Raw genomic sequence first — 22,456 nt, forward strand, 5'->3', positions numbered from 1 at the left:
GATACGCCGGCCGGGCCCTCTGGGGCACAGCACGCCCCGGGCCTCGCTGCCGGGGGCTGCTCACCGCCCCCGCGATCCGGCCCTGCCCGCCGCCCCGCCCCGGGCCCGGCCTCCGCCCGCCCCGCCTCTCCCCGGCCTCCTCCTCCTCCTGCCGCCGCCATGTGGGGCCGGCGGCGGCGCGGGGCCGGGCCGAGCGGCCGCGGTGCGGAGGAGCTGCGGGCCCGGCGGCGGGAGCGAGAGGCAGGTCCGCGGCGGGCCCGGGCCCTGGGCCCAGGTCTCGGGGCCGGGCGGGTTCATGGGTGGCGGGGCCCCAGGTGGGAGCCCCCATGGCGGCCACGTCCGCCCCACAGCGGGGCCCGAACGGGCCCCGGCACCTGCGGGCTCCCGGCGCGCTCGGGGAGCCCCGTTACGGCCCCTTTGTTTGCAGCCCGGCTGGGGATCCCGCCCTGGCTGCCCCGTGTCCTCGGCCGCCTCCCTGTGCGTTGGGGTCTCCGGGGTCTCGCCTATGCAGAACCAGGCTTGACCCCCGCCCGCGGGGCCGCCCCGGCCCCCCCGGCCCCCGCCCCGCCGGCTGGCCCGGCCGTGGCTCCCTGCGTGCCCGACCCGCAGCCCTGCGGCCGCTGCCGCCCTCGCTGGCTCACTGGGGGTCTGGCAGTTCCCCTGTCAGGGCTCTGTGGTGGGGTGGAAAAGCTTTTTGACCCAGGCAGGCGGTGATGGGGACCGATTCAATCGCAGCTCTCAGGAAAGCCCGGCGGCAGGAGCAGCTGGTCAGCAAGCGGCTTCTGCGGGAGGACGTTGCAGCAGAGGAGGGTGGACAGGATGGAGCGGTGGTTGTGCCGGACCCTCTCTCAGTGGATGAGGTGAAGAGTGGGATGTTGTTCTCCATGCTGATGGAGGTCCCTGGAGTCTTCCCCAGCCTCTGGGGCATGCGGAGGAGCCTGGGTGGAGGTGGGTTTGGGAATGTTTTCTGAGTTGCTGCCAGGCATGGTGAGAAGCAATAAGGTTCTTTGTGACCATCTTTGCACCCTGGGTTTCTTTGCCTCCAGGATTAACGAGATGAAATTGTAACGTGGCTTTATGTTCACTCATCTTTTAATTTTCGGATAGGTTCTTGAGCTGCTCAGAGACGTGCAGAGGGGCTCAGAGGACAGGAAAAAATCGCTCAGCCGCCTCCGCTGGGCTCTGCAGAACAAGGAGACTCAGCAGAAGTTTGTCAGGTCAGCCCAAGTCTGGCACTGCATGGCTGTTATCAAGTGCATGTCCAGAGTGGCCCTGTGGCCCAGTCATGTGGGTGAGCGGGTGTGTGGCCAGGGGTGGGGAGGCAGGAGGTGACAGTGCCCTTTGGATTCCACCAGGCTGGATGGCAGCATCCGGACACTCATCGGGCTCTTCACCAGCAGCCTGGCTGACATGCAGATGGAGGCAGCCCGCTGTCTCCATGAGCTGTCCCACTCCAGTGACCCTGATGTGGCTGAGGCATGTCTGCCAGTGACCTCCTATCTCCTTACCTACCTCTCTGGACACAGTGTTGAGTTCACAGTAAGATCCATGCTTGCATTTGCCGGGGCTTATACTTCTGTAGTAGTTGGGTGTTGATCTCTTTTGGCTAGTCTTAGGCTAACATGGCTTGCATAGGAGTGCTGGTGGGAAGGGGCCCTCTGGAAGTCTCTAGTCCAACCTTCCCCTTGGAGCAGAACTGTCCCCAGTGCTAACCCAGGGCAGTGAGATGCAGTGAGGCTTTGTCTTGTCAGGTTTTGCAAATACAGAGAGCCCTTTCGCTGTGCCCTGTCCTGACACCAAGAGAAATTTGGCTCCATTGTGTTTGCACCTCTTTCCAGGTAGCTTCATGTTGCTCTTAAATGCTGCCAAAGCTCGCCTGGGCCAGAGCAAACCCTCCTGCCGCAGCCTAGGATGCAGTGGTTTGCCCCATTTGTAATGGGTGCTTCCTCTTCAGCTCCATGCTCTCTTTGGGGAAGTGGGGATTGCAGGCTGTGGCAGTTGTCCTCCATCATCAGATGTGTGGTCCAGCCTCTCAGCACCAGATGGGCCTGCACAAGGGGGTGCCTTGGTGTCTGTGTGGTGAGTAAAGCAGAAATACTAGATGCAGGTCAGTTTAAGTGTTTTAAAAGATCTTGGAGAGGTGAAAGAAATGAGCAGCTGCAAGCTGGGATGCGGGAACAGGTACTTTGTCAGCTTACTTTCAACAAGCAACAAGCAGGCAGGCTTTCATCCAGGCTGGAAGGAAGAGCACTTGTGGCTCCAAGCTGTGCAGTTTGATCCGGGCAAATGAGCGAACAGTTGGAGTAGCTCTGGAGCGCCTGTGTGTCTCGACTTGTGCAGCACGCTGTGCACCTTTGAGAAGCAGACAGGATCAGAACTCAGGAACAAGATGGGGAGTAATCCCAAGGTGATGATCACATTTTAATGTAGCACGAAGAGAGTCTCCAGAATACTGTGGAATTAGAGAGGTCTCAGGGAAGCGTTGTAGCAATAATTAGAAGACTGAAAAACCTCCAAAGCAGAAGGGATCAGATCCCAGCCTCAGCCAGATAGAAAAAGGGTAAATTGAAGCTGATACAGCTGGAATGGGGGTAGCTGGAGTGTCCAGCAGTATCCATCCATGTTTGCCCCTCTGAAGAACAGCTTATGCCCTGCTCAGGGGAAGTGTGTGCCCCAGTCCCTGGAGTGCAAGGATCTAGAGGCCTTGCTGGCTGCCCAGGCTGGCCAGAGTCCTGCTGTGGAGTGCGGAAGAGGTGACCTCCTCTCTCGGGTGTATTTCAGGAGCTGTGTTTGTACACACTGGGGAACCTGGTAGTAGAAAGTGAAGCTGTGAGGAAGCAGATTCTGCCTCAGGGCATCATTCCAGTGCTGACATCCTGCATCCAGGTGGGTGAAATAGCTCAGCCATATTCTTCCCTTGCTCTGCCCCAGAAAGGCACCTTTTCTTATGCCCTTTAAGACACTGGCTGACAGCACTTGAGTTATCAGCCTTCCTTCCAGCTGTGGCCACAGGCAGAGACCCTCTTCAGAGTGCTCTTCCCTTGAGAGTGAGGGTCTCTCATGGATGCTCCTGCACTCCATTTTTGGGGCTCAGGTCACCACCTTGTGCTCTCCTCCACCTGAATCCCTCACATCTGTAACTGCGGCTTGCTGTTAAGTGGTCTGTAACATGGGGAGCTGCAGGCTTCTCCCCTCTGCCCAGCTTGGGTCCAGCAAGCATACGAGGCCAATGCAGTGAGCAGAGCTGTTGTTTGCAGATCTGAATGCTCAAAGCTGCACTGCTGCTGCGTTTGGGCTCCTGGATCCCTACAGCTGCAGCCCATGTGAGTGTGGGGAGGGGGGACAGCTCAGCTTTGGTGTGGCCACGGGTTGCTGTATCACTGCCAGTCTGCTGCTGTGTCCCCTCTTCTCCAGGCATGGAGAGACTGCGCCACGCAGCTGCTTGGTTGGGTCTTACAAAGAGGTATCACCCCTCTCACCAGCACAGCGGCTGGCACCCTGGCGTCCCCTGGCTCTGTCATGTGGGATTAGCTTTGTTCTGTTTGATTGCAGTCCCCACACGAGGCTGTGTTGGAAGGTTTGGGCTACGTCCTCTCGCAGCTCCTCCAAGCCAAGGAAGCCCCCACAGAGATCATACCGTGAGTCCAAGCCTCTTAACCCTGCATCAGGATAGGCCCTGGGGTCTGGCGTGGTATTTGCATGCCAGGGACAACAACGCCTATCCCATCCCTGTGATACTAATAGTTCAGAGCAGAATCCTACCAGAGCTACAGAGGTTTTGTTGCAGATCAGGGTGCAGGACTTTACTCTTTTCCCTCAGCCTCATCTGAACAGACAGCTGTGGTATTTCAGTAAAGGACAGTGCTGAGCAGGGTAGGCTTACAGGGAAATTCTGACTGTATTCCTCCTGTGAAGGAAAAAATCAGCCTGACAGTCCCTAGTGCCAAAAATGTGACCCCAGCCAAGGTGGCCTGAGCGTCCCCAGGCCCTGCCACAGACAGAGCTTGTGCTAGGCCTTAGTGGGGCCTGAGACTGTAGCCTTTTAATAGTCTCTTCAAGGTGCGTTTTTGGAGCACACAGCCCCCACAACAGGGGAGAGCAGCTCCCTGCTCAGTGACCAGGGCTAGTGTCTCCCTGTCACTTGTCTGTCCTGCTTGTGCTCTGGCCTGTGCCTCCATTAACTCTGCTGTTCTGACCCTAGCTTGGTTCTGGACTCTGTTCTCCCCCAGTACATGCTTCGACTGGTTTGCTCTGGCCTCCAGGCTGGGGTAGGAGTGGCTGTGGAGTTTGCATGGTGCCTCCACTACATCGTTTGTAGGTAAACACACTTTTCTCCTCATTTTGAGTTCCCTTGGGGCAGCCAAACAGAAAGGCACAAAGGCTCAGGGTCCAGTGAGGGGACCTGGATTGCCTCCGTTGCCCCTTTCCCTTGGGCAAGCAATTTCCCTGCTATCCTGGGCATTCCCACTCTTGTATCTGAGCACACACATGCTGTTTGCAGCATCACTGGGATCCTTTACAGGGTAGTAACAGGTTATGAACCTGAGGAGGGAGTTCCTAGTCCTCTGAACCCCCCCCAGTTGCCTCTCCATATCTGGAGTTGTCCCCCACACTGCTGAAGGCAAGTTCCCTCAATCCTCATGCTTCTGGGGTTGGCCCAGTGACACCTGGCAGGGCTGGCTGCTGTCAACAATCTGCCTGCCTTGGTGCGGCTGCTGCAGTGCAGTGCTCTTTCAGCAGCCCCAGCAGAAAGAAACGTGTGGGTACCAAAGAAGGATCCAGGGCTGTTACTTCCAGACCTGCAGAGATAATTCCAGCAGATCTGTTTTCTATGGGCTTTTAAACTTTCTTGTCTGCTCAGAAGCAAGCTGCTAGTTAAACGTGAAACAAGCCCTGTGGTGGTTCAGGAGAGCACTCTGAATTTCCAGGCCCCATTGTTTGGCGGGGGCTGCAGCAGTTTTCCCTCTCTGAGTGCCAAGAGCAAGCATGCTGTCCCTTCCTTTTGCAGCCATGCAGCCAATGCGGTGCTGCTGTCGCTGGGGGCCTTGCCAGCCCTCACCTCACTCTTGTTCGACCTGGCTTCTGAAATCCCCCAAGATGCTCCTGAGGGCCTGGAGCTGGTAAGATGTGGGCAGGGTGCTAGCCATTCTTCGCATTGCTGTGGAGATGCGGTCTGGTTAGAGGGCTGTTTCCCATCGTTGCAGCTCGTCTGTCCAGTGCTGCGGTGTCTCAGCAATCTGCTCGCAGAGGAGACGGGCTATGAGGTCCAGATCCAGGACGAGCGCCTGCTCATCGCCCTCTTCCTCGTCCTTCAGTGCTTCCTCCAGCAGCACCCGTTCATCGTACAGGAGTGTCTGTGGCTGCTGAACAACCTCACGGGTGAGTGTCCTGTGGGGCTGTCAGCAGAGGCAGAGCTACTGCTGGGACCTGCCTTGATGGCTGCCAGACTTGTGATGTCTTGTCTATAGAGACCTCTGAAACTGGTTTTATTGACACATTCCTTCTCTGCCCACCCTAGCGGACAAGCCCTTCTTCTGCTCTGCTCTGCTTTCCCTGGACTTGCTCCCAGCCCTGCTGCAGCTCCTGCCCTGCTCCCAGATGGCCAGTGTGTTGGTAAGATCTCACCTCGTGCCCCAGGGCTGGGGGGAAGCACTGGACTTACCAGGAACACGAATCCCCGCCGCCCCCCCCCCCCCCAGTGATAAAGCTGGAGGATGACTTGGGGCAGTAGCAACAGCTTGGTGGAAGGTCTTGTGTTGTGGTAGTGTCAACATCCACCTCCCCTCAAGTCGCTATGTCTGTATTTACCCTTGACAGAGTCTTGTCCTGGCAGAAGAGGGGTCCCAAGGTAGATGTTAACTTGAGACCAGGCCTGCTGGCACCTGGAGCAGGCCTGGGGAGGCTGCTGCCAACTTTAGGGAAGACCCCAAAGTTTTAGGGGGTCCTGGGGGGATGCTTTGACAAGGGGTGCATGGTACAGCTGTGTTTGCTTGGCACAGGGATGACCAGCACCTTGGGGTGGGGATGGAGGTGGCTTTTAAAGAGCACTCAAAATCCAGCCAGCTGGTGGGCACATAGCTTTGGGGAAGCGCCTGGCAGGACTTCCACGGAGGATGTGGGGAGTTCTGTGGAGCTCTCCTAAGCCTGTCAGGAATTGGCCCACTAACAAAGTGTTCATTGCTCATTCCCCTCTCATGGCTTCTCTATCCAGGTCCTGACAGTTCTGTGCAATATAGCAGAGAAGGGGCCAGCCTACTGCCAGCAGCTGCACTGGCAGCCTGCCCTGCCCCTGCTGCTGCCTACCCTCACACTGCCCGACCCTGAAGTGGTGGGGCAGTGCCTTGAGCTGCTGCACCTCCTCTTCCTGCACTGGCCAGAGGTAAGAGAGGGGAGTGCCTGCCCCAGAATCAAGCATGAGATTTTAAAGCTGGTGATGATTACTATTATTGCTTAAATAATACTGCCTTCAGTCATTGGCAGGCTAGTCCCCTCCCCCTCAGCACCAGACACATGCCTGTAGGGAGCCACTTGTGTGATGCAGAGGGTAGAAGCCCTTCTTAGGTCTCTGGGGAAGCTCCTTTTCATTGACAGTGAGTGTTTTTTGGGCAGGTTGTTTGTATCCTTTTGAGGTTATTATGCAGGGATTCTTTTGGTTCAGTTGTACTTCAAATTGACCTGGCTTGGGACTTTAGTGTCTGATAGTGCTCTGGGGAGTTTCTTCAACCTCATTCCCTGGGCTGTACAGTGGTGTACACGACAAGCTGTAGCAGCTACTCAGATGGCAGCCAGCCAGCTCTCACCCCTCTCCTGTCACCCAGGCTGCTGCTGACTTCCTCAGGCAAGGGGGACACCATGCCCTTGAGCAGCACCAGAGCACCCCAGAACTTCAGGAGCGGGCACGAGCGCTGCTGGACATGATCGGGCAGCCCCTGGGAGCCTCTGCCTTCAGTCCCTGCCATGCCACACTGTCTGCCTTCTCCTAGGCCACACCACCTCCTTTCCCTGCACTCCAAGGAGTAGTAAACATTGTTCACCCTGTGCCCTGCTTTCCCAAGGGCTAATTAGGGGTCTAACTGCCAGTTACGCCCCAGCGCTAGCTGCACGGGGATGCTGGTCCTTGGCCAAGATACAGCTGTTTCAGTCCTTTTCACCACCTCATAGCTACCAGCAGGCTGCCCTGTGCCTCCCCAGAACTTGGCGCAGGGGCAGAGCTGAGCTGCAACCCAGCCAGACGGGCTCTTGGTGCGAAAAGATGATGCATAAATGCTGCTGGATCGGCTGTTCCCCCCAGCATTTCTTTTCGGCTTTATACTCAACATGTGAAGCTCAGGGTAAGCACGTTGCATTTATGTAATTGATAAGTTAAAGATACACATTTTACATTAAAGATTATTAGTCAAGTCTTCGGCACATGCGTGTTTACTGTCTTTACACCTTGCTTTTCACAATGTTCTCCAAGGCCTTGGCCACTTCATCCACAGTAAGGTTGTTCAGCGGCACACTTTTCTCCTTGCCAAACTCTGCAGGAAAGATAGAGGGTAAGAGAAGGGTCAGGTGCCTCAGTCTTTTTCTGGTGCAAAGACAACTCAAAGCTCTACTTCAGGTTTCCCAGGTGGCACTGGCATCCACAGCCCAGGCTCCCATCACCACCCTTTTGCATCCACCGCTCCCCAGTGAGCCTCCCTGTGCCTAAGCTACTGTTTCCACCTTCTCTTTATTCTCAGCCTTTCCACTGGAAATAAACCAATGTAGCCTACCACGTTTCCTTGCCTCTTTTTATTAACTTCTGCTGCACAGCAGCTGGACAGAGGCCATGGCCACATTCCAAAGCAAGCTGGTGGCCTTCAGCCTGCTCACATCAAGATGCTAACCAACACTTCAGTAAAATAATGCTGAAAAACTGCCTATTCCTACAGCAGCCCCTACGCAGGGGTGTATTTCCCTGCAACATACAGATAGAAGACAGGCACTATACCAACTGCTCTACTGGCCTGTGTGCTTGCACTGGGAAACTTGTGCTTAAAGAGTCATTTAATCTCTTTGACAAAAAGTTTCTGAATTTTTTTTTGTCCAGGCCAGGTGGCTTTTAGGAAGAAAACAAGGCCTTTACAGGGGAGCTTTTTCTACTCCCTTTTTGGCATTTTGCTAAAGATGCCGTAAAAACAAGCTAAAACCAGAAATGTATTTCTGTATGGGCATCCTCCAGGGGTGGGAGATGACAGCCACAAGCTGGCAAGCCACCTTCTGAACGGCGGGTCCCTTTTTTTGCCTCCCACCGGGTCACGCAGCCGTAATGCTCTCCGGAGTCAGCCCCCACCTTGCCCCCGGGGCAGCCGCCTGCCTCCGCCGCTGTCCCCCCTCGTGTCCCCACCTGCCTCCCCGCTGCGGGCCGCGAGGCCTGGTGCTCGCCCCCTGCCGCTGCTGCCCGGCGGGCCCCCTACTCACCGTACCGGGCCCAGAGCTTGGGCTGGACGCCGGAGCACTCGCGGATCAGGATGGGGAAGTCGGGGTTCGCCTTCTTCAGCGCCACGTAGTGCTGCTCGATGAACTCCCTACGGAGAGAGGAAGGAACGGCAGATCCCCGCCGGGATGGGGCTGGCTGGGGGCGGGCCGATGCCTGACTCCCGGTGCCGCTGGCTCACCTGACGCCGCGGCTGCCCGCGGAGCTCTGGCAGAGGTGGATGCGGAGCTCCCGCAGGCTGCGGCCCAGCCCGCCCCCGATGCCCCTCACTGCCGCCGCCGCCGCCATCTTCTCTCTGACCCTGACAACAACATGGGGGCGTGGCTGTGGCGCCCGCCAATCGCGGTGCCCGCTGGTCGTCACCTCCGCCAATCACAGCGCCCGGCGCGGGGGTTCTGGGAAGGGAGCAGCGGTGACGTGGGGCGGCGGAGCGGAGCGCGGCCGAGGAGCGGGGTTGGGCGGCGGAGCGGGGCGCGATGCCGGAGCGCGACAGTGAGCGGGGCGGGGGGGCTGCGGGACACCGGGGGGCTCCGGGACGTGCCGGGGGACAGGGCATCGGGCCCTCGGGCGGGGGGTGCCGCGGTACGCAGGGCAGCGGCCCTGGCGGGGGAGGGGCGGCAGTGTAGGCCCACCCTGGCCTTGGGGTAGCGACAGGGGCGGGGAAGCGGAGGTTCCCTCGGGGGGGCACAGGCACGGGCACATCCCCAGCCTGGTGACGGGAGCAGCCCGGCGCAGGGAAGGTGTGCGGTGACGGCCTTAAGAGGCTGAGGCGGGGGACATCCTGGGAGGGGACCCCGGGACAGCCCGGCGGGAGGGGTGATGCTCGGGGGACTGCGCGGGGGCTTACCCTAGGGTACGCTCACGGCACTGGGACATTTCTGGGAGCGGAGGGGATGTACAGTCAGTCCTGGGGCGTGTAGGGGACGGGACACCCCCGAGGAGGTACGGAGGCCACGTCCTGGGGGAAGCAGAACATCCACCGAGAGGCTGCGGAGTCGGGCTAGGGGGTGGCACAGTCTTGTGGTGGGCAGCGACACCAGGACCCGTTCATGCCATGTGCCCTGGCAAGGCCACCCCAGGGTGTTAGCGGCCTGGGCTTGGCAGAGGAGCAGGGTGGTGGGTGACTGCTGCGCCCATCCCTGGTTTTGAGCAGGGATGGGGGCTGGGAGGATTGTGGAGGTCGGAGAGGGGCTGAACCCACTGCAGGCAGGCTCTGAGGGCTTTCTTTTCTCCTGTCCCCCAGATGAACCGTTCTCCAACCCCCTGGCCCCTGATGGCCACGATGTGGATGACTCGCATTCCTTCCACCAGTGAGTATGAAAGTGGGGTGCAGGGGCAGAACTGGAGCAGGACTGTGGGGCCCAAGGCTGGTTCCCCCATCTAGAGGCTGGGAGTGACTCGTGTAATGCAGCCTTTGGGCTCCCTCCACGGGGACCCTGTGTCTAGCTCCATTGCTGGAAAACCCTCTGTCTCTTCAGAAGCCATTGGGCTGTCAAAGCTTGTTGGGGGATTGTTTCTGTTTCCTCTCTTCCTTGCAGGTCTAAGCTAACCAATGAAGACTTCAGAAAGCTTCTCATGACCCCGCGGGCTGCGCCAACATCTGCGCCACCATCCAAATCTCGCCACCATGAGTGAGTAGGACTCTACACTGTGGGACAAAGCATGTCCGCTTTCCCTCTGGGGCTCTGTTCCTGCCTGACTTTCTGTCTCTCCTCCTGCGCTTTGCAGTGGGTTTATCTAAAGGGGCTTTTGCTAGTGAGCATGCAAACAGGGCCTGAGGAGCAGACCTTGGCCTTGCTTTGTGCTTGGCTCCATGTAAGCTATATATGTGTGTGTTAAGAGGAGAATCAAGTGGGTCAGGCCTGCTGTAAACAATAGAGCAAGTCTTGCATGACTGTTAAGACACTTTGTGCAGGAGGCAGGTTTTGTTCTGTGAATATCAGTGCTTTTCCTTCCTTTCCCTGCTGATAGAGTGGAACTAGGGACAAATGGGCCTGTACTGTTCCCATCTTTGAGCCTCCTGTGTCTGGGGGACTGTTCTGTCTAGCTGCCTGTGTTTTCATGGTTCTACGTGTGGTTTCTTGCTCTTTTCTAGGATGCCCCGGGAGTACAATGAAGATGAAGACCCAGCTGCTCGCAGGAGGAAGAAGAAAAGGTAAATGGAGAAAGCAATGCATCAGGGATTGTCTTCATAAATCTTGTCCCTCCCATTGAAGCAGCTGCTGAGCTCCTGGGCTACCAAAGAGGACCCTGAGGGGCCTGGATTATTTGGGGGGTTTGAAGCTGAGCAGACTGAGGAAGATTCAGACTGAGTGACTGTCACTGCTTGTGGAAACAGATGTGGGAGGGTGGCAGCAGGTTGTGGGGGTGAAGCTTCACCTCTGAAAGAAGCAGGAGAGGCTCTGCAGGTGTCTGGCAGAGCAGGGCAGTGCTGGGACATCTGCACACAGGTGACTGTCTTTTGGGGCACATCTGCACAGCAGGACTGCGCTTGACCTCTTCCCCTTGGAAGGGAGGACTGAGCTCCTCTTTACTTAACCTCAGTACAGCAGTTTCATCTTGTCTGGTGTCCTCCAGGCATGTTGTATCCCATGGTGCTTTATTACATTTTTGGGGAAGGGGTTGGGACCAGGACAGGTATGTGTGGGGCCTCAGGGGCTGTTATTTGACCAGTGCATCAAAAGTGTGGACGTGTCATGCTAACACTGAGCTGTTTTTCCAACCCCAGCTATTACGCAAAGCTGCGCCAGCAGGAGATAGAACGTGAGAGGGAGTTGGCTGAGAAGTACAGGGATCGAGCCAAGGAGAGGAGAGATGGTGTGAACAAGGACTACGAGGAAACGGAGCTGATCAGCACAACTGCCAACTACAGGGCTGTGGGTCCAACAGCAGAGGCGTATGTGAACCTGCAGCATGGCCTTGTCTTGCCAGCCTGCTCCAGAGGGACTGTCCTGTAACTGGCTCCGTTTTTGTTGCACAGGGATAAATCTGCTGCAGAGAAGAGAAGACAGTTGATCCAGGAGTCCAAGTTCTTGGGTGGTGACATGGAGCACACTCACTTGGTGAAGGGTCTGGACTTTGCGCTGTTGCAGAAGGTGAGCACAGATGTCACTGTGCTGCTGCCCTTCTACCCTGTCTGCTCGCACAGGTAGAGAGGGTGGGCAGAGGGTAGTAGCTGCCACTTAAAGGGTGCTTCCGTCTTGTCAGCATGGGTTTCTCTCTGGGAAAGATTTATTAAGGACTGGGGAGCTGGTGGAAGTGGGTGTACTGGTTCTCATGGGCAACAGTGGCACAGATTGGTCTGGTCTGTAATGCATGGATTTACTCTGTGGCCAGGTACGGGCTGAGATTGCCAGCAAGGAGAAGGAAGAGGAGGAAATGATGGAGAAGCCCCAGAAAGAAACGAAGTGAGTGGTTGAGGATTTTGCACTCTCCTGTGTACAGCTGCCTCCCAGGAAGGGGGGTGCAGAGGATGCAGGCACTTATCATAATGCTTCTGTTTCTTTTCTGTTTCTGTTCAGGAAAGACGAAGATCCTGAAAACAAAATTGAATTTAAGACCCGGCTGGGTAAGACTGTGTGGATGTGGCTATTCCCTACCTTGTGTTGTGCCGTGAATGTGGGAGAGATCCTGGAGGGTGAATGGAGAAATGAAAACCTTTAGTCATTGGAGGGGGGAGAATCTGAAGTGTAGGCATTCTGAATTTGAGGGCTGGAGGAAGCGTGTCTCTTACGTGGTGGTTTTGATGTTTCTGATAAACCAAATATGCTTCTCTATGGGTGTGTCCATTGCTTTTGTAAAAGCAGCTCTCCCATGCGTTTACTTCCTCTTCAGGTCGCAACATCTACCGCATTCTGTTCAAGAACAAGGCCTATGAGCGGAATGAGCTGTTCCTGCCAGGGAGGATGGCCTATGTGGTAGATCTGGATGATGAGTATGCTGACACCGACATCCCAACCACTCTGATCCGGAGCAAGGCTGACTGCCCCACCATGGAGGTACCCAGACAGTGTCCAGGTTGCTTGACCACATTGGTCTGAATTGGCGAGAGCGAGTCTTGCCAGGAGGGAGTCAGACAATTCCTTGGGGACTTCTCTTTCAGGCGCAGACCACACTGACCACCAATGACATCGTCATCAGCAAACTGACGCAGATCCTCTCCTATCTCAGGCAAGGGACCCGCAACAAGAAGCTCAAGAAGAAAGACAAAGGTAGGAGCTGAAGGGAGCCAAGTGGTAGGACTTAATGCTTGAAGATATCCAGAGAGAATAAGATGCGTTTTGATTTGCTGCATTCCCCTGTACCATGAGGACAGCTTCTCAAGCAGTGCCCTGAAGGCAGGCTGTTCTGTGGCAGGACCACAGGGGACTGGCTGCAAGGGGTGCCTTGTGCTGCTCTACTCTTCCTGGTTAAGGCTCAGTTTCTTGGGGAAATGTCCCCTGTTAGGGAGGGATAAAATGGCTTCCTGAGGGAGCTAGACGTGATGTGGTAACCAAAGAGGAAGTCAGGACATCCTCCAAGCCTGCCACTCTTGGGGCTTGGAGACCAGATTGTGGACAGGGAACAATGCAGGAAGCAGAGTGGATGAAGTGCCTCTCACTGCTGTTGTGTCCTTGCAGGGAAGCTGGATGAGAAGAAGCCCCCTGAAGCTGATATGAAGTAAGTGCCCCCCTGCCTAGGCTATGGGATCACAGCTGTCTGCCTTGAGATATGTCTTTTTGGCCCACCACATTTGGAGAGGGCTGGGTTTAGTGCTTCTGGAGTGAGCTGCCTTTGGACCTATGGTTTGTGGGACAAGGCTGGAGGCAAGCTCTGATTTTGACTTCAGGATTGAGGCAGGCAAGGGTTTTCTGTTGTTCTGGACCACAAGGAGCAGGTCCAGGCAGCAGAAGAGAGCCGAAAGGCAGTGGTACTTCTGACAGATGTGGAAGCCAGTTCTAGTGGGCATCCTTAGCTCTCTGTGTTGGCACTGCATGACCCTTTATCAGATTCCAGTTCAAAGGGAGGTGGTTGCAGTCTCTTTTCTTGAAGCACCCGTAACTGCAGGTTCTTTCCTTCTTCTAGTATCTTTGAAGACATTGGGGATTATGTGCCCTCTACCGCAAAGATGCCACGGGAGAAGGAGCGGGAGAGGTACCGCGAGAGGGAGCGTGACAGGGACCGGGAGCGTGACAGAGAACGTGACAGGGAGCGAGAGAGGGACAGGGAGCGGGACCGGGAGCGGGAGGAGGAAAAGAAGAGGCACAGCTACTTTGAGAAGCCCAAGGCTGATGATGAGGTGAGCCTTGGTTTGTGAAGCCTGGACTGCCCCACCTGATCTCTTCCCTTTGGGGAATGCAGCTGTTGGGTTGGTGGGGTCACACTGGTGGCTTTGGGGATCTCTGGTCATGCTCCCACACATACTAGTGTTCAGCTCTTGCTCAGCTTTGTCCCTCCAGCCAGGGGCTGGTAGGTGGCTCTGTGCTTGTCCTCTCCTTTAGCAAGTAAGGCAGGACTAGCACAAGCCAGTAGTTTTTGTGGTTCATCCCTGTGTGCTTGCCACAAAGAGTCTTAAAGTGGAGCTGTGAGTCATGCAGCACTGTCACTTGCCTGCTTTCAGCCCTCCTGGTGACATGGTATCTCTCCCTCTTCTTTGCAGCCTGCAGACATCGACAAAGGTGAGTCAGGTGGTTTGGACACTTGAATGAGGCTGGATGTTTGAGTGAGGCTGTACAGGGTTGCAGATTTCAAAACTGCTTGGCTTGCTGTCCTGCATGAGTCGCGTGCTCTAGAGACTACTGTGACAGGGTGAATTGCTTGCTGTGAGGGTTTTGGGGTGAAGAGTCTTGCACATACAGGCAGCTGCGTGCCAGCCTGGGTTGAGTGTGTGTGCAGATCTTTCCCTGGCAGCAGACTAGTTCAGACAACCTTATGCTGGCTGTAAATGGAGGAGGATTCAGGGTCTCATAGGATCAGCCTGCCTTTTCTGTGCTTGAACTGTTTTGCTGCTCCTCAGTGTTCTCCTGGCTCCTCCTCTTCTACCTCATATGCAGCCCATCCTTCTGCTTGTTACCCCATCCCAATGAATGGGTCCTGCAGAAGGGGGCTCTGCCCATCCCAGTGTGTATTGCGGTGATCTGTTCCTACCCCAAAACTCAACTTGCTGCACTCTCTACTCCAGGACCCGGCTCAGCCAAGGAGCTCATCAAGTCCATCAACGAGAAGTTTGCTGGAGCTGCTGGCTGGGAAGGAGCAGAGTCATATCCTTGTTACTGTCTGTGCCAGCTTGGTTGATTGCAAGGATGGGCTTCCCTTGCAGGCAGGCCTTGCCCAAGCATGGCCATGTGGCTGTCCTCCCTCACTTGGGAGGGCTCTTCCTCCTGTAGCAGAGAAATGCCGCCCAAACCATGCAGATCATATGCAGAACGTAAGCTCTGCAGCATCCAGTTCAGTTGTGCTGAGGCAGGAGATGGCTCTTTGGCTGGCTGTGCTCAGCCCTTAGCTGTAAGGCTACATGGTAGTGCTTTCCTTGACCATTGTCACATTGAAGAAGCCAGAAGACAAGAAGCAGCTGGGGGACTTCTTTGGCATGTCAAACAGCTACGCCGAGTGCTACCCTGCTACGTAAGGAAGCAGCAAGAAGCTGTGGGTTGGGAGTAGGGTGTGCAAAGGAGCACAAGAGCTGTTCTCTGGCAGCAAGAACGCGAACGTCAGTCCCACTACTTGTTGGAAGGAGTGGGCCTGACTTTGGGGTTGCATCCTACTGTTACAATGCTCCCCCAAGTCCTTGGTTCTGACAGACCTGCCTTTTTCTTAGCTGGTCTCTGCTATAAATGGCTACCTGGAGTCAGCTACCCCTCAATGCTAGGGGAGAGGGTGAGCGGGCTGGGAGTCTGCCGTGTTCCCTGGTAATTCATGTGCTTGTTGAGCTCTGGCCACAAAGTAGTCCCTTGGCAGAAGAGGAACAGCTTTCAGCCTGCCATCATCTTGTAAACATTTGCAGCCTTGGATGCCCTTGTGGTACAGCTCACCTGCAGGCCTTGCAGCTGGAGGAACTTCTCTCTGGTCCAGGAACTGAGTGTTTTCAGTCTGAGGCCACAAGAGGTGGCTCCCGCCAGCCTGGCTCCAAGGCCGTGTCCCATGGACGCACTCTTTGCTTGCTTTTCTTTACAGAATGGATGATATGGCTGTGGACAGCGATGAAGAGGTGGACTACAGCAAAATGGATCAGGTATGCCATCACCAGCTTTTAGGACCGGCCAGTGAAGTAGACATTGGTGCAGGCTGAGAGGATCCCACTGGAGAGAAGCAGGCTTGTGCAGAGGGGTTGTGTGCCCCAGGGCTGGGTGTTGAATGTGTTTCGGAGTTTGCTCATCTGCTCTGTGCCTGGGGCTGGATGGGATCCATCGTCACAGGGAGAAAATGTGCAACTGGCACTTGACCAAGAGGTGCTGGGGAGGTGTGCTAGTCTGTCTCAGCTCCCTCTTCCACAGAATCTCCTGTCTGGGGCTTCTCGGGGAGGGGATTTCTGAGCCAAGGCTAGACTGGGGGCTGATGGAGAGACAGATCTTGGCTGGGTGCACAGGGCTGCATGAGAAGCCCTGGCCAGTGTCAGCTAAGGAGCTGCTCTGGGTTCTTTTTGCTGCAGGGTAACAAGAAAGGACCTCTGGGCCGCTGGGACTTTGACACCCAGGAGGAGTACAGTGAATACATGAACAACAAAGAGGCTCTGCCCAAGTGAGTGCGGCCCTTACGAAGGGCTGAGCAAGGATTCTGTGTGCGGGTGGCCGTGCTGGCCAAACGTGCGCCCTGGGGGTTGCCTGATGAGGACCTGAAGAGGAGCTGTGGATCCTGGGTCTTTGCTCTTAGTATCACTCTTGAGGACTCCTGCTCAGCCGCTGCTTTCAGGGGCCCGAGCCAATGCTGGAGTACGGGCTTATGGCTGGGGCAGATGTGTCCGTTCCCCCGGCAGGCCGTGGATCCCCAGCAAGCACTGAGCTCTGTTGTGTTCCTTCCCCAGGGCAGCCTTCCAGTATGGGATCAAGATGTCTGAGGGACGCAAAACCCGTCGTTTCAAGGAGACAAATGACAAGGCAGAACTGGACCGACAGTGGAAGAAGATCAGTGCGGTGAGTGCTGGTACTGGCGTGTTGTCAGCTCAGAGCCTAAACAGACAGCATAGCCCAGGAGAGCTCCCACCTTATCCTTCCCTTGCTGTCCTAGTCACAGCTTTTCAGCTCAGCCTGTGTCCTGGCAGCTGGGCACCGCTGGTGTGCGTGTGCACCAGGGCTGGCTCTCTAGAAGAGGCTCCTTGCAAGAACATTGGCTGAATACTCAGGGCTTCAGGACTGCAGAGGCATCTGGAGCTGCATTTGGAGCTGTTGCCTTGGGAGCAGTCCCCATCAGGGGCTTTTTGCTCTGAGCTCTGCAGCAGATGAGCGTGTCCAAAGCTGGCAGCTCAGAGCCATCTAAAGAGGCTGGGGGGGACAGGGCATATTTAGTGGTTCCCTGTTTTATAACCAGCAGAGCTGGGGGTTGTCCTGGCAGGGTGAGCTGGCCATGGGCACCCCGGTGGTATGGGATGGGCCAGGGGAAGGTGAGAAGAAATGGTCTTTGGTGGCCAAAATGGAGCAAAGGAGGAAGAGGCCAAGCTTCTCCAGACTTTGGGCAGTTTGTGGACAACTGTAACTCGCCTTAGCTTGCTCTGGCATGGCTACAGCTCTCCCTGGGTGTATCTTGCACCCTACAGACCCTCTGCTGCGATTATGGGCAGCCAGGTACCCTGAGGGTAACTGGACTTTGTGCTTTCTCTACAGATCATCGAGAAGAGGAAGAAGTTGGAGGCTGATGGGTTAGTGACATTTCTGCTCTTGGCAGAGCTGCAGTGTGGTACTGGGGCCTGGCTGTCTCCTGCCACCTCCCGCAGGGGCTGCAGGGGGCAGGGACCTCCCTGCCAGCCCTTGGCAGAGTGGCTGGGAGTGGAGAACACTTGGTCCCATGGGGGTGCTCCTGTCCTGCTCTGTTCAGCTAAACCTGCTGGGCACCTCTCCCCTGGGCCATAGGTGGTGGGTGCTGAGCAGACCCCAGGACCGTCTTGAGGCTCTCCCTTGGTCAGGTGGTTTTGCCCCAGCTGGCTGGGTGTCCCAAGGAGCTGTTGGGGGGCCCCCTCACACTGGTCTGTGGGGTGAAACTGTGGAGCTCAGGGTCGAGCTCTGGATGGGAGGGTGACAGAGCTGTCTGCCCTGCATCCTCACCGTTGTCCTGCCCCTCTGTGTCTTCCAGGGTTGAGGTGAAACGTCCCAAGTACTGATGCAGTTCCTGGAAGCCTGGTCTGTTTTCCCCGAGCTGGCTGGCGTGCTGCCCTTGTCCCCCACGCTGTCCCCTCTCTGCTCTGGGCGGGGCAGCACAGCACCCCCAGCCTCGTGCTGTGGGGTGTGCCGAGGCGCTCTCCTCCAGTGTTGGTTGTATAGCCTGTGACGTGTAAATGTTGTAGCTGTAATAAAACTGCATTAAATTTGCATAAATACCCGTTTGTGTGGAAGGAGAGGAAGCTGTGTTCTGATTAGCAGAGGTGCCACCTCCTGAGCCCCCCCACCCCCGCCTTGGGTCGTTTATTGGGGGAGCGTTCTGGGGTGTGGGGCAGCAGCCTCTGTCAAGACCTGGATAAAATTTGCAAATGGGCCTGTTTGAGGGAAATGAGCCCGCTCCACTGCCCGTGCCTCAGACTTGCCGCGGCCGGGGGCAGGTGGGGCTGGTGGGGCTGGCGGCCAGCAGAGCTCGTCGCCAGGGTCTGGGGACATGGACCAGCCCCTGTGGGTCCGGACGGGGACGTTGCGGGTGGCCCCTGGCTGGGCGGGGGCCGGGGGCAGGACGTCGCGGGGCCCTGCCCACCCGAGATCCTAAAACTACCGGAGCAGTGCCGGGCAGCCGGGGCGAGAAGCGGAGGAGCCTGCGGGGAGAGCAGGAGGAGCTGCCGGGCGAGTCCCGGCGGTACGGGCCACGGGGGCCCGCGGGATCGAGCCCCTGGCGGCCGGTGGCGCCGCGCGGTGGCGCCGGGCTGGGGCGGGCCCGCGCGTGACGCGGCGGGGCGGGGCCGTGCGCCGGAGCGGGGCGGAGCACGCGGGGGGCGGGGCCACGCGGAGCACGCGGCGCGCAGGCCCAAGCCGCCATGGCGGCGCCGGGAGAGGGGAGCGCGAGCGGCGTTAGCGCGGCCCGGGCCCAGTGCCCCGCTTCCCCGCAGGGCGGCCCGGGGCCGGCGGGGCGGGAGCCGCGGCTGCGGGACACCCCCGAGGACATCTGCTTCGAGGCGACGGCCAACGCCATCGCCCTGCACCCGGCCCGGCCTCTGCTGGCGGCGGGGGACGTGGACGGCGACGTCTACCTGTGAGTGGGGCCGTGGGGGCCCAGCTGGGGCTGGGGGCGGGTCCCGGCGATGGGAGCCGCGGGGCACCGGCCGTCGAGGCTCCCTGCGAGCCCGGCCCGGCCCCGCAGGTACTCGTACTCCTGCACCGAGGGGGAGAACCGGCAGCTCTGGTCTTCGGGGCATCACCTCAAGTCGTGCCGCGACGTGGCCTTCTCCCAGGACGGGCAGAGTGAGTGCGGGGGGCGGGGGGTGGCAGCGGGGGGCGCCGGGGCCGGCCGGCTGACACGGCTTTCCAGAGCTTTTCACCGTGTCCAAGGACAAGTCCATCCACATGCTGACGGTGGAGGAAGGACGGCTGGAAACGCGCTTCCCCAAAGCCCACGGGTAGGTCAGCACGGGTGGCTCGTCCCGGCTCTGTCCCCATCCCTTTCCGGCCACAGCCATGCGGGTGGAGGCTGGAGCATCGTCTGGTGGCCGTTCACTTGCGATGTGAGCCATGACTGTGCCGGCGTGGGGCTGGGGTCTCTGCAGCTCGGCCCTCAACTGCGTGCTGCCCATTGATAACCACGTCTTTGCCACGGGTGATGATGCTGGCGCGCTGAAGGTGTGGGACCTGCGCAAGGGGGATGCCATCTTGGAGGCCCGTCAGCAGGAGGAGTACATCAGCGCCATGGCTGTGGATGGGAATGGGAAGATCCTGCTGACCGCCAGGTACTTGGAGCTCTGGGGCCAAGCTCTGCCATGCCCTTGTGGGCCTCCCCTTAGAGCTGGGGGAGGCACACCGTGCCGTGCCCCTTGCTCACAGCGTGCCCATTCCATCCCCCGCAGCGGTGATGGCACCCTGGGCGTCTTCAACGTGAAGAGGCGGCGCTTTGAGCTGCTCTCAGAGCCACAGAATGGGGACCTGACATCTGTCGTGCTGCTGAAGGTTGGCACCTGGCGCTGCCACAGAGCAGGGTCCAGCGGATCCCTCTCCACGAGCGAGCTGGGTTCCCTGCTGTGCCTCTGCCTTACTGCCCTCCGGCTTGCCTAGAGGGGGAAGAAAGTGGCATGTGGCTCCAGTGAAGGCACCATCTACCTCTTCAACTGGGACGGCTTTGGGGCTGCCAGTGACCGCTTCGCTCTGAGGGCCGAGTCTGTTGACTGCATGGTCCCAATCACAGACAGCATCGTCTGCGTGGGGTCCCTGGATGGAGTCATCAGGTCAGGGGGTGGGGGGTGTGGAGGGGGTGGGGGGGTGTGGAGGGGGTGGGGGGGCTGGAGGGGGTGGGATGACATCGGCCTGGTTAGGGCCAAGGGACCCCTTCCCTTCTGACATGGGCAGATGGGCTGGTGGTGGAGCAGGCCCTGCAGGGTCCCCACCAGCCCCCCTGTCCCCAGGGCAGTGAACGTCCTGCCGAACCGGGTGCTGGGCTGTGTTGGGCAGCACCTGGGGGAGCCCATCGAGCAGCTGGCGGTGGCCCCGGGTGGGCAGCTCCTGGCCAGCTGCGCCCATGACCAGAAGGTCAAGTTCTGGGACGTCTCAGCCCTGGGAGGGCTGGTGGTGGACGACTACCGAAAGAAGAAGAAGAAGGGAGGGCCGCTGCGGGCCCTCAGCAGCAAAGCGGTGGGTGGTGGGGAGGACTTCTTCGCCGACCTGCAGGATGAGGCCGGGCCAGAGGCAGCAGCAGCAGGGACCGACAGTGATGGTGACAGTGACTGAGGGGCCGGGGACGCCCTGGGAGCAGGGCACAGCCGTGTGGGTGGGCGCTGCCACCACTGTCTGCAGGTGGGGGGGTTGCCCCACCGTGGGTCCCTGGTACCACCAGGGTGGGCAGCACATACGGGGTGTCAGACACCTGGGGGGAAAGAATGCGGGGGTGGCCCCAGGATGGGGGGCAGGCTGGGAATGGTATGGCTGAGGGTCCCAGGGGAGGGGGGGTGTTTCTGACATAGGGGAGACCCCAGTATGTGGGAGGTCCTTGGTGGGAGGACTTGGCTGGGGGTTCCTGGTGAGAGGCACTGGCAGGGGGTCGTGGCTGACGGTCCTTGGGGTGGAGGGGGCCCAGGGATGGGGGCATGTGACTGAGGGTCCCTGGTGGAGGGGTTTGGGGGGCGTCATGACTGAGGATCCCTGGTGGCTGGGAGGGGGCTGAGATATCTGGGTACCTGGGGGCAGGGGGGCTCTGAGGTACAGGGGAGACATGGCGGGGGGGGGGGGGGGGCGGCTCTGGGTTATCGGGGGGACATGGCTGGGGAACCCTGCTGGGGATAGAGCTGGGGGGCAGGGGAATGTGTGTGTGTGGCTACAGCTGGGGTTTGCTGGTGTATTTGGGGGTGCTGGGCTGGGGAGGAGGCAAGGCAGGGCGTTGCTTAGGGGGTAGGGGGTGTGACATGGGCTTCTGGGGTGCCTGGCCTGGGCAAACGGGTCTTCATCCCTTCCTGAGGGCCTGCCTGGCCCCTGCTGTGCCTGCACTGCTGTCCAAACCGGTGCATCAATTAGCCTTTGTTAATTACTTTAGACATCAGCTCTATTACAAATAAACCCAGTGCCTTTCAGTTCCTAGCGCCTTGTGCCGATGCTTTGGCTCATTCCCACTTCCCTGGCACGCCTGGGCATGTCCAGGACCCTGCAGGGCACTGGGGATTGGGGGGGCCAGGGGGGAGAGCACCCTGCACTGGGGTGTTGTGACTTGTGGCTGGCGTTGGGAGGGAGCCAGGGCTCTTGCCCAGGTGGTGGGGGATGCCCAGCCTGGCAGAACAGCCAGCGCTGGCTGATCCCTGCTGGGCTGGGTGGCTGGTGGCCTGGGACAGGCTGCAGGCAGCATGGACCAGGGCAGGGGCCCGACACCCCCTCCCACTGCCATGGGGAAGCCTGTGGGCTGGGTGACATCTGTGCCCACGGTGTGGCCTCGGCCAGATGCAGCACTTTCCCCACAGCCCCTTGGCACAGCATCATGCCACCTTCGAGCAGTGCCCTGGGCAGGGGAACCACATGTGCCCAGCAGTTGGGCATCTCCAGGCACCTCCAGCGAGGTGGTCACTGCCAGCACCCAGCTCTCCTGCTCTCCCCCCCTCCCTCGCAGCCCACCCCTCAGTGGCATTGACCTCAACCCTGCAAGGGTCTGGCACACGTGGGGAAGAGCACGGTGCTAGTGTGAGCAGTGAGAGCAGCCAGCGGCATTTCAATGCCAACATCAAGCCCAACCTGTCCTGGCGTGAGGCAGGGACCCTGGGAGACCACAGGTTAGGGGGTGGCAGAGGGTGGCCCATGTGTCTCACTGCTGGCTGACTGGCAGCACGGACCAGGAGAAAGGGGCACGGGCGCGCAGGGCTGCAGCATTCCCACGCTGGCTTGTACCTCCCACAGCCTGTCAGTCCTGGCTGAGGGCATGGCCACCTTGGCCTGGGGACCCCTGACTGTGTCCTTGGTGGCAATGAGGCACCTGAGTGGCAAAAGCCCACTGAAACCCCCAGCATTGCTGTGCTGGTTGTGGCTGGGCTGCAGTAGTACTTAGTATGAGGCTGTGCTTTGGATTTGTGCTAAAAACAGAGTTGGTAACACAGGGATGTTATATTTACTGCTGAGCAGCGCTTGCACGGAGCCAAGGGCTTTTCTGCTGTTCACCCACCCCACAGCGAGCAGGCTGGGGGGACACAAGGAGCTGGGAGAG

The 22,456-nt window shown here is 58.5% G+C and overlaps 4 protein-coding genes across 8 annotated transcripts; 3 read left to right on the top strand and 1 right to left on the bottom strand.

Moving 5' to 3' along the window:
• The first annotated feature begins 114 nt into the window (after nt 1-114).
• On the top strand, nt 115-7,756 carry TMCO6 (transmembrane and coiled-coil domains 6). 3 transcript variants are annotated; one of them, XM_055718877.1, is made up of 12 exons: nt 115-244; nt 736-860; nt 1,108-1,217; nt 1,356-1,539; nt 2,782-2,886; nt 3,553-3,638; nt 4,202-4,318; nt 5,009-5,120; nt 5,205-5,379; nt 5,519-5,613; nt 6,212-6,379; nt 6,819-7,756. In XM_055718877.1, the coding sequence occupies exons 1-12, from the start codon at nt 160-162 to the stop codon at nt 6,981-6,983; spliced, it is 1,527 nt and encodes a 508-aa protein (XP_055574852.1). In that variant the 5' UTR covers nt 115-159; the 3' UTR covers nt 6,984-7,756. The 3 variants fall into 3 exon arrangements, with proteins under 3 accessions (XP_055574852.1, XP_055574853.1, XP_055574854.1); XM_055718879.1 differs by having other exon boundaries at nt 132-240; XM_055718878.1 differs by lacking the exon at nt 4,202-4,318.
• NDUFA2 (NADH:ubiquinone oxidoreductase subunit A2) lies at nt 7,327-8,800 on the bottom strand. Of its 2 annotated transcripts, none has more exons than XM_055718882.1 (3): nt 8,643-8,800; nt 8,451-8,552; nt 7,327-7,520 (listed from the first exon to the last, which is right to left on the bottom strand). In XM_055718882.1, exons 1-3 carry the CDS (start codon nt 8,747-8,749, stop codon nt 7,472-7,474), a joined length of 258 nt encoding a protein of 85 aa, XP_055574857.1. In that variant the 5' UTR covers nt 8,750-8,800; the 3' UTR covers nt 7,327-7,471. The 2 variants fall into 2 exon arrangements, with proteins under 2 accessions (XP_055574857.1, XP_055574856.1); XM_055718881.1 differs by having other exon boundaries at nt 8,446-8,552.
• Nucleotides 8,801-8,842: 42 nt separating this feature from the next.
• Nucleotides 8,843-17,964, top strand: IK (IK cytokine). Its single transcript, XM_055719083.1, has 20 exons — nt 8,843-8,953; nt 9,705-9,771; nt 10,000-10,092; nt 10,557-10,616; nt 11,190-11,357; nt 11,442-11,556; nt 11,798-11,868; nt 11,983-12,029; nt 12,296-12,459; nt 12,564-12,672; nt 13,081-13,120; nt 13,526-13,739; nt 14,100-14,118; nt 14,622-14,699; nt 14,983-15,064; nt 15,614-15,671; nt 16,089-16,177; nt 16,461-16,569; nt 17,257-17,291; nt 17,723-17,964. The coding sequence occupies exons 1-20, from the start codon at nt 8,938-8,940 to the stop codon at nt 17,748-17,750; spliced, it is 1,662 nt and encodes a 553-aa protein (XP_055575058.1). The 5' UTR covers nt 8,843-8,937; the 3' UTR covers nt 17,751-17,964.
• A 604-nt stretch (nt 17,965-18,568) lies between these two features.
• WDR55 (WD repeat domain 55) lies at nt 18,569-20,861 on the top strand. Of its 2 annotated transcripts, none has more exons than XM_055719084.1 (7): nt 18,569-18,823; nt 18,932-19,032; nt 19,100-19,187; nt 19,335-19,514; nt 19,632-19,731; nt 19,837-20,006; nt 20,148-20,861. In XM_055719084.1, exons 1-7 carry the CDS (start codon nt 18,609-18,611, stop codon nt 20,503-20,505), a joined length of 1,212 nt encoding a protein of 403 aa, XP_055575059.1. In that variant the 5' UTR covers nt 18,569-18,608; the 3' UTR covers nt 20,506-20,861. The 2 variants fall into 2 exon arrangements, with proteins under 2 accessions (XP_055575059.1, XP_055575060.1); XM_055719085.1 differs by having other exon boundaries at nt 18,571-18,823; nt 20,184-20,857.
• The last annotated feature ends 1,595 nt before the right edge of the window (nt 20,862-22,456 follow it).

The sequence above is a fragment of the Falco cherrug genome, chromosome 8 (assembly GCF_023634085.1).
Source record: "Falco cherrug isolate bFalChe1 chromosome 8, bFalChe1.pri, whole genome shotgun sequence".
NCBI lineage: Eukaryota > Metazoa > Chordata > Aves > Falconiformes > Falconidae > Falco > Falco cherrug.

Coding starts and splice junctions, on each gene's coding strand:
- WDR55 (XM_055719084.1), top strand. CDS start 18,609: ATGGCGGCGCCGGGAGAGGGGAGCGCGAGCGGCGTTAGCGCGGCCCGG. Junction 18,824..18,931: donor GTGGACGGCGACGTCTACCT/GTGAGTGGGGCC, acceptor CCGGCCCCGCAG/GTACTCGTACTCCTGCACCG. Junction 19,033..19,099: donor CTTCTCCCAGGACGGGCAGA/GTGAGTGCGGGG, acceptor ACGGCTTTCCAG/AGCTTTTCACCGTGTCCAAG.
- NDUFA2 (XM_055718881.1), bottom strand. CDS start 8,749: ATGGCGGCGGCGGCGGCAGTGAGGGGCATCGGGGGCGGGCTGGGCCGC. Junction 8,553..8,642: donor GCGGGCAGCCGCGGCGTCAG/GTGAGCCAGCGG, acceptor CTCTCTCCGTAG/GGAGTTCATCGAGCAGCACT. Junction 7,521..8,445: donor CAAGCTCTGGGCCCGGTACG/GTGAGTAGGGGG, acceptor TCTTTCCTGCAG/AGTTTGGCAAGGAGAAAAGT.
- TMCO6 (XM_055718877.1), top strand. CDS start 160: ATGTGGGGCCGGCGGCGGCGCGGGGCCGGGCCGAGCGGCCGCGGTGCG. Junction 1,218..1,355: donor ACTCAGCAGAAGTTTGTCAG/GTCAGCCCAAGT, acceptor GGATTCCACCAG/GCTGGATGGCAGCATCCGGA. Junction 3,639..4,201: donor GCCCCCACAGAGATCATACC/GTGAGTCCAAGC, acceptor TTCTGACCCTAG/CTTGGTTCTGGACTCTGTTC.
- IK (XM_055719083.1), top strand. Junction 11,557..11,797: donor ACTTTGCGCTGTTGCAGAAG/GTGAGCACAGAT, acceptor CTCTGTGGCCAG/GTACGGGCTGAGATTGCCAG. Junction 13,121..13,525: donor CCCCCTGAAGCTGATATGAA/GTAAGTGCCCCC, acceptor TCCTTCTTCTAG/TATCTTTGAAGACATTGGGG.